The sequence below is a fragment of the Protomyctophum parallelum genome, assembly GCF_964188405.1.
Source record: "Protomyctophum parallelum genome assembly, chromosome: 23".
Classification (NCBI taxonomy): Eukaryota; Metazoa; Chordata; class Actinopteri; order Myctophiformes; family Myctophidae; genus Protomyctophum; species Protomyctophum parallelum.
The window spans coordinates 18993179-19002151 of record NC_139715.1 but is presented as its reverse complement, the minus strand read 5'-3'; the positions used below and the strand labels follow the sequence as shown (position 1 = coordinate 19002151).

Sequence of the window (8973 nt, the reverse complement as noted above, 5' to 3'; positions counted from 1 at the left end):
CTCTCTCTGAAGTCCAGATGAATTGTCTTTATAGAGGAAGATAATGGGAAAGCTGAGAGGGAGAAAAAGGAGGGAGGGGGTGTGTACGGAGGTGGAGATGGGCCCTCGGCCGCTTATATCATCAACGGGCCACAGAAACGAGGGTTGTGTGGGGGTTTAGGGTTGTGTGGGGGTTTAGGGTTGTGTGGGGGTTTAGGGTTGTGTGGGGGTTTAGGGTTGTGTGGGGGTTTAGGGTTGTGTGGGGGTTTTCATTCCGTCGGTCGGCTCATGTGCGTGCTGTACCTGCTGCGGACCGGGCCGACACGCACGTCCTCTTGCACTCGGCCTCCGTCTCGTAGCGGTTCGCGTTGCCCTCGCAGCCGCCGTACCAGAACTGAGCGCAGGAGTTGGCCTGCTTGTCGTAGTACCAGCGGATGTTGTAGTCCCGACACGGGCCCTGGTCCAGGGCCAGAGCACAGCGGGGGTCCAGTGGTACCACTTCTGGAAGGGGGGGGTAGGAGAGAGAGAGCGAGATCTCATGTTGTAGACAAAGATTTTACAGAATAGAATAGCCTAGAATTATTGGCCTTGTCTAGACAAACCTAAACTGACCATAATGGAACGGAGGGAGAATCGCTTACATAAGTGTCCGCTAAACACCTCAATTGTAACTGTCAGGATACTAGTGCAACCTGTGTCAGTGTCACACTGTAGTTAGTGCCCAGTCTATGAGTACTCATCAGTACTGTAAAGTATAGTCAACATACACTATGGCGTCAGCCATTATCTGAGGCCACTTTTAGACGGAAACGGACTCCAGAGAAAACGGCAAAGTCCCGTTGCGTTCTCATTTTTATTTAGCCTTTACACCGAGACGCTGCAATGACTGAAAACGCTGTAGTGTGCATGCCAGGTGTCTAGGTGGCGGTGACGGACTCCCAGAAAGACCAGGCACCACGTCAGGCACGCATGTACAAGAACCACACTTCCGTTCTACTTCCTATCACAAGGCTTTTTTGTTTACGTCATCGTTTACATTCACCATCGCTATTCGCTACATTTGAAATCGTAGGATGAGCGGGGCGAGGGGGCGCTTGCTCATTCTAGGAACTCCAAATATCGCCTACAGCTTTGCAGCAATGTAATAAACATAAGCGTTGTGAGCCCACGTGAGCCATGATTCCACTCTGGAAGGTGTTTTCACTTTGTTGCGTTTTCACTCTAAAGGGACCCCAGCAAACGATACTTCATTTTCTGTTTCCTAGACTAGTATGGACACCGTTCTCGTGTAAAAGGGGCATGAGAGATAGCCATTATCTGAGAAGTCAGTCTATGGCGTCGGTAATCTATGATGCACCTAACTAAAGAGAGTCCGGGGATCTCCATAATACGCAAGTGTTGATCAACCAAGAATTAAAGGCAAGTGAGAGACAGACGCATGCAGAAACGCACAAAGACAGAAATTCCTGGATTTATATCAGAAAGATATAAAAGCATCTAATCTATAGTCTCAAAAGTAAACGGTTGTTCTTTGTACCTTTGGGAAGAGGGCGAGGCTGCTGTGGTGGAGGTACATAGTGCCCAGATGAAGAGGAGCCTCCTACACTGGCGGACGCTCCCTCCCTGACCGGAGGGACGAGCCCGGTGGACGTGGTGTTGCGGTTAAACGTGTCCCCGCGATCCGTTCCCCAGTTTGTCCCGACGACGTGCACATTCTGACCACCACCTCCTTCGTGGCCCCCCTTAGATAAAAATAATAAATAAATAAAAGAGGAAAAGACAATTGATAATCTATCATGGAAAATAGTTTTATTACATTTTTAGGCTCTTGGATAGAGTAATGGCTGATTTATACTTTGTTGCACATCGTGCTGCACACCAAATATCTACATTGTGTCGCTCCAAGTGCAATGAGGCATAACCAGGCTTAAGTGGGTCTAATCTATGGATTAGTGTATGGCAGTGGTTTTCAACCCTTATTTCATATCAAGGCCTAAAATGTATTCTGCATTTGAGTCACGGAAAACCATTTGATGAGATTTAGCCTTGCAGACCCAAAACTAAAGAATGTTTATATGATGTTGGTACCGTAGGAGGTAACAGGCAAATGTTTATCAATGAATAAATGAAAAAAAAAATCAACGAAATTCCATAAACCATTTAAATAGTTTGGGACCCGGGGGAGACATCGAATTTCTCATTTGGGTCTACTAGCTAAAAGGTTTGGGAACCACTGCTCGAAGCTACAGTGTATGTGAGCAGTAGTCTGCCAACCTGACTGTGGGTGCTGCTGCCCTTATGTCTGCCAACCTGACTGTGGGTGCTGCCACCCTTATGTCTGCCAACCTGACTGTGGGTGCTGCTGCCCTTATGTCTGCCAACCTGACTGTGGGTGCTGCTGCCCTTATGTCTGCCAACCTGACTGTGGGTGCTGCTGCCCTTATGTCTGCCAACCTGACTGTGGGTGCTGCTGCCCTTATGTCTGCCAACCTGACTGTGGGTGCTGCCACCCTTATGTCTGCCAACCTGACTGTGGGTGCTGCTGCCCTTATGTCTGCCAACCTGACTGTGGGTGCTGCTGCCCTTATGTCTGCCAACCTGACTGTGGGTGCTGCGACCCTTATGTCTGCCAACCTGACTGTGGGTGCTGCTGCCCTTATGTCTGCCAACCTGACTGTGGGTGCTGCTGCCCTTATGTCTGCCAACCTGACTGTGGGTGCTGCGACCCTTATGTCTGCCAACCTGACTGTGGGTGCTGCCACCCTTATGTCTGCCAACCTGACTGTGGGTGCTGCTGCCCTTATGTCTGCCAACCTGACTGTGGGTGCTGCTGCCCTTATGTCTGCCAACCTGACTGTGGGTGCTGCTGCCCTTATGTCTGCCAACCTGACTGTGGGTGCTGCTGCCCTTATGTCGACCATTCAGCGGCCGCTCCTGTTCGCCGGCCGGCCGGTAGGTGTGACCGCCGATGGCGTATTTCCCGTTATTCCCGTTCCTGCCGTTGCCTCCGTCGTAGCCGCTGTTGCCGTTGTTGCCGCCGTTGTAGCCGTTGTTCTTCATCCGGTTGTAGATCAAGGCTCCGTTCTCGTCCTCGCAGAACTGACTCACCAGCTTGGACTCCAGAGCTGTGGCGTCGCGACGGGTTGGAGACACAGACGTAAGGAGTGAGAGACACAGACGTAAGGAGTGAGAGACACAGACGTAAGGAGTGAGAGACACAGACGTAAGGAGTGAGAGACACAGACGTAAGGAGTGAGAGACACAGATGTAAGGAGTCAGAGACACAGATGTAAGGAGTCAGAGACACAGATGTAAGGAGTCAGTCAGAGACACAGACGTAAGGAGTGAGAGACACAGACGTAAGGAGTGAGAGACACAGACGTAAGGAGTGAGAGACACAGACGTAAGGAGTGAGAGACACAGACGTAAGGAGTGAGAGACACAGATGTAAGGAGTCATTCAGAGACACAGATGTAAGGAGTGAGAGACACAGACGTAAGGAGTGAGAGACACAGATGTAAGGAGTCATTCAGAGACACAGATGTAAGGAGTCATTCAGAGACACAGACGTAAGGAGTGAGAGACACAGATGTAAGGAGTCAGTCAGAGACACAGATGTAAGGAGTCAGTCAGAGACACAGATGTAAGGAGTCAGTCAGAGACACAGACGTAAGGAGTCAGTCAGAGACACAGACGTAAGGAGTCAGTCAGAGACACAGATGTAAGGAGTCAGTCAGAGACACAGATGTAAGGAGTCAGTCAGAGACACAGATGTAAGGAGTCATTCAGAGACACAGATGTAAGGAGTCATTCAGAGACACAGACGTAAGGAGTCAGTCAGAGACACAGACGTAAGGAGTCAGTCAGAGACACAGATGTAAGGAGTCAGTCAGAGACACAGATGTAAGGAGTCAGTCAGAGACACAGATGTAAGGAGTCATTCAGAGACACAGATGTAAGGAGTCAGTCAGAGACACAGATGTAAGGAGTCAGTCAGAGACACAGATGTAAGGAGTCAGTCAGAGACACAGACATAAGGAGTCAGTCAGAGACACAGATGTAAGGAGTCAGTCAGAGACACAGATGTAAGGAGTCAGTCAGAGACACAGATGTAAGGAGTCAGTCAGAGACACAGATGTAAGGAGTCAGTCAGAGACACAGACGTACTGTAAGGAGTCAGTCAGAGACACAGATGTAAGGAGTCAGTCAGAGACACAGACGTACTGTAAGGAGTCAGTCAGAGACACAGATGTAAGGAGTCAGTCAGAGACACAGACGTACTGTAAGGAGTCAGTCAGAGACACAGATGTAAGGAGTCAGTCAGAGACACAGATGTAAGGAGTCAGTCAGAGACACAGATGTAAGGAGTCAGTCAGAGACACAGATGTAAGGAGTCAGTCAGAGACACAGATGTAAGGAGTCAGTCAGAGACACAGATGTAAGGAGTCAGTCAGAGACACAGACGTACTGTAAGGAGTCAGTCAGAGACACAGACGTGACAACACAACACTAATGAGAGACCGCTGTTGTTTTCCAACCGCGTGTGAGATTTGAATACATACAGTAGATAGTAGATACAATACAATACAAGACCAGGGGGTCTTCAATGTTTTTTCAGGCCAAGGACCCCTAAAGGTCTATTCATACTGCAGCTTTAGGTGACAAGGTGACCACCGTGGTTAGTAAAAACAGAGAGATGTGTTGGGGTGAGTGCGGTGAGTGGCTGATCACTGTGGCTTGACGTCATGTTGGAGTTTTGGGTGGTCACCTTATCACCTAAAACTGGAGTATGAAAAGGCCTTTAGTTGAGATGAGAGATAAAGCAGGGACGCCCACTACATGTTGGATTCATGTTAAATGTGCATGTATTTTCAGACATTTTCAAACCCTCAAGACTTTGTAAACCTTTGGCTCTGTATACTTCGTCTGCTCTTTTCTCCCTGTATACCAAACCTTCTTCACCGAAAATAGCAGATCTACAAGCTCACAACGCGATGTGAGCTCGTAGAGTGGCTATTTTCGGCTAATGTTCCCCCAAGAATATGGATGCGAGGGTTCAAGTGGTTAATGTAAAATAAAAATCACACCCGTTTTAAGTGAGGGTAAAACATGTCTATTTGCTCAGACACTATGACGTAAAATTCTCCATTCATTGTCAACGGGAATTACTTTGTGTAGGACGAAAATAGCCAATTTGCTCAGACACTATGACGTACAATTCTCTATTCATTGTCAATGGGAATTTAATGTTTGTGTAGGACGATCTCCACTAATATAGGAGAATATAGGAGCCCTCAAAAACCTCCCTAGCACACAAAGATCTGGCGGCCCCACTGCAGTATCTCTGAGGACCCCCTAGGGGTCACGGACCCCCCGTTGAAGACCCCCCCGCAATAAGCTCATGTGGCACGTTGAACGAAGTCCTGGACTGTGCAGGACGGGTTGCCCCGCCTCACCTGGCAGCGTGTTGAAGTCATCGATGAGGAACATGTGCTCGCTGTCCGGGTCCGACGCGATCAGGTTCAGCTCCCTCAGGAACTCGCCCTGCGTCGGGTCCGAGGTGTTGACGATGCCCAGCGCGAACATCTCGATGTTGGCGGCGTGCGCCTCGCGAACCGCTATGTCCAGCTTGACGGAATCGCGCTTGTCCGTCTGTCCGTCCGTGATGACGATGGCCACCTTGCTGACTCCGGCGCGGGAGCCGTAGAAGGCCTCCTGGGTGGCCTTGCGGATGGCCGTGCCGGTGTGGGTGCCCTCGCCGATGTACGGGATGTTCCGGATGGCGTGCTTCATGTCCTGCTTGCTCATGTGGCGCACCAGGTTGAACTCCAGCTTCACCTCCAGGCTGGGGACGGACAGACACACACACACACACACAGACAGACAGGTTGAGAGATCAATAGACAGACAGACAGACAGACAGACATAGTACCATTGGACATGCAATTACATACAGTATATTATGCAGGATTTATGATGCCATACGTAAATTGAAGTATCGAATGTGCAATGTGGCCATGGCCAAACTTCTTTTCAACTCATATCTTTCACCTTTATTTTACTAAGATTATTTTGTAAAGCACTTGAGCTGCATGTGTGAAAATTGCTATATACTGTAAATAAAGATGATTATTATTATCTGTACACAATTCAACATTTTCAATACTTTGCTTCGAACGAAGGTAGGGTTGGTGGACTGAAACCAAGAAGTCCCTGAAACAAAGTTAGTTTTGAAAATGCTTTGAACTGGTTTTGTTGCTCATTGGACGTATTTGGAGCAGTGCATGCGTTTTATGTTGACCCATATTCCCCGAACTAATAAATGACTGTGTGACATTCCGGTGTCCATTGTCTGCATCCTATTCCTGGACGCAGACAGACTATTCCCACTACTACATCTCAAATATACACTATATGTAATGTGGCTGCTGGTATTGTGTGGCATGTAGCACCTCAGTGCAATCTAAGATCTTCAGTGAGGTGTTTCAAATAAAAGAGAAAACAGGAAATAGCCTACACAGTTTGCTCTACCAAAAATCATACCTTTTCTGCATTTTGCACTGGAAAACAACACAACAAATAAAGACAATTTCAAACATAAATGAAAATAAAATATTAAAGTGTCCATGGTTTATTCTACATCTCTGATTCATCTTCTTCCAAAGAAACGTAAAACCGTGTGTAAAGGAAGTGCGTGTCCTCACAAGGTCAATTATGAATTATGATCAAGACATCTTTTATCTGACGATACATACAATAAAATGTATTTCTTGGTTAATAAATATCTACTGTTGCACACACTTGGGAGTCACTTGGTCACTGGGTTTTCGGGGTGGACACACACACACACACACAAAGCCGTTGGAGTGGTCAGTTTATCTTGCCATTTTGCCATTGATTGGGATGCCACATGACGTCACAGGAACGAGGGGTACATACACACAAAGTCACTACTACTACAACTCATCTGAGTACTAGCAGTAGTGGTAGCAGATTTCCATAGTTCCCCAAGCGGCTGATTCTCAGCCGTGTCGATGGCTTTCAAACTGTGGCTCTTGATGCTGGCGTGAACGTCCTCGACGCTTTGGGAAGCATCGACGACCTGCCAGTTGATCGAGGGGTCTCTCGACAGCTGCTCAAACTCCTGCTGGACCGCCCTCTGGAAGGCGCCGTTCTCGTATCTCTCCGCTCCAAACCGGGCGCCCCCCCTGAGCGCGGCGGCGTTTGGATCGAGCCGCAGGAACACCACCAGGTCTGGCTTCGGCAGTCCCGCGTCGGGCTGCTTGCACCAGTCCAGACGGAACCCCGGCTTGGCGCCGGTGAACGCGGCTCCGGAGAAGGCGTACCGGTCCACGACCAGGGTGGTGCCTCCTTCCAGCTTCTCCTTCATCGAGGGCGCCAGCTCCCAGCGGTTCGCGGAGAACAACAGGTGCACGGCGTGGTCCTCCACGTTGTGTTTGTTCCGAAGGTAGGCGTCGATCAGCCGGCCGACCTCGGTGGTTCTGTCGGGAAACGCCATTGTCTCGGCTGCTCGTCCACGTTGCTGCAGGGCACGCACTAACGCGCTGCATTGTGTCGATTTCCCGGCCCCGTCCACGCCTTCTACCACGATGAGCGCTCCTCGTTGGCGTACCATTGGTACGAGCAACAATCAAATACCTCACGGAGCCGAGAAATATTTAACTTTCGGGGACCACAAAATATCGAACTTTTTTTGTTGTTGTTCAGGAAGTCAAACAGAGAGGCAAATAACTCCATATTTGTAAGTCAATATGACGTCACAATGTCCAGATGACATCATGAACTTGACATTCACGATCCACAATCAAAAATAGCCAATCTACAAGCTCACAATGCGCACCAGGTTTTCGGACATGTTCACAGACCTGTAGAGCACCAGGTTTTCGGACATGTTCACAGACCTGTAGAGCACCAGGTTTTCGGACATGTTCACAGACCTGTAGAGCACCAGGTTTTCGGACATGTTCACAGACCTGTAGAGCACCAGGTTTTCGGACATGTTCACAGACCTGTAGAGCACCAGTCCGATGCGGGTGGCGTTCCGTCCCACCGTCACGCGGTCCACCAGCGCCGCCACAAAGTCCTTGATGATCTCAAAGTTCTCTGGGCCGACGCTCTCCGAGCTGTCGATCACAAACACCAGCTCCATGGGTCTCTCTTTGCATTTGACGCCACATCCTTTATGGGGGGGGGGGAGAGAATACAGTCTTGAGCAGTGGTGGGAAAAGTACTCAATTGTTTTACTTAAGTAAAAGTACCAATACTGCATTTTAGAAATACTCCATTACAAGTAAAAGTCCAGAATTCAAATGTTATTGAGTAAACATGCAAAAGTGTTGGCATCAAAATGTACTTAAAGTACCAAAAAGTAGAAAGTAGTCTTTATGCAGAATGTCTCATTTCAAGTTTTCAAATGTATAATTTTTTTTTTTAAATAGCCGATCTACAAGCTCACAATGAGTGAGTATTGTGAGCTTTTTCAAATGGCTGAAATGTATATAGGGCTGAAGTGGTAAATGTATGTTTTGTAATAATCAAAATCTACAAACTAACTAGTAACTAAAGTTTTCAAATAAATGTAGTGGAGTAAAAGTACAATATTTGCTTCGGTACTTAGTAAATGTACTTCGTTACTTTAGACCACTTGTCTTGAGACATAACTCCCCGTCCAAAATGGGAGTTACAGAGGGACACACAATAGAAACAATGAAAGAAAGATAGAAGAATGTAATAAAACCAAAGTATGAGACTTTTCTAAAAACGGGTGAGTCTGGTAGGGTTTTGGAAGATGCTCAGGATCACGGCTAATCTCATATTATCCCGTTGTGAGCCGACAGTACATATTCAGGCGAGATGTTTTCAAAGGAGCCCCACACAGTTACTTTTTTCTTCATTTTATGAGTACCTGTATTAAGTCATTTGCATTTATATTTGATCACAGCACGAGGCTATGAGACCGTGCATTAATGCATC

At 47.9% G+C, this 8973-nt stretch overlaps 2 protein-coding genes across 3 annotated transcripts in view; both read right to left on the bottom strand.

Annotated features, from left to right (window-relative positions):
* Nucleotides 1–236: 236 nt before the first annotated feature.
* Nucleotides 237–8973, bottom strand: part of LOC310854274 (uncharacterized protein) — a 57824-nt gene continuing 49087 nt past the window's right edge. For both annotated transcript variants that reach the window (XM_083758869.1, XM_083758870.1), the window contains exons 32-36: nt 8010–8178; nt 5436–5824; nt 2866–3104; nt 1517–1721; nt 237–480 (exon numbers count right to left, since the gene is read on the bottom strand). In XM_083758869.1, coding sequence (XP_083614995.1) covers nt 266–480; nt 1517–1721; nt 2866–3104; nt 5436–5824; nt 8010–8178 — 1217 coding nt within the window. In that variant the 3' untranslated portion in view covers nt 237–265. The remainder of the gene's footprint in view (nt 481–1516; nt 1722–2865; nt 3105–5435; nt 5825–8009; nt 8179–8973) is intronic.
* On the bottom strand, nt 6896–7615 carry LOC310854319 (thymidylate kinase-like; the record flags this gene model as incomplete). Its single annotated transcript, XM_083758916.1, has 1 exon — nt 6896–7615. One exon carries the CDS (start codon nt 7613–7615, stop codon nt 6896–6898), a length of 720 nt encoding a protein of 239 aa, XP_083615042.1.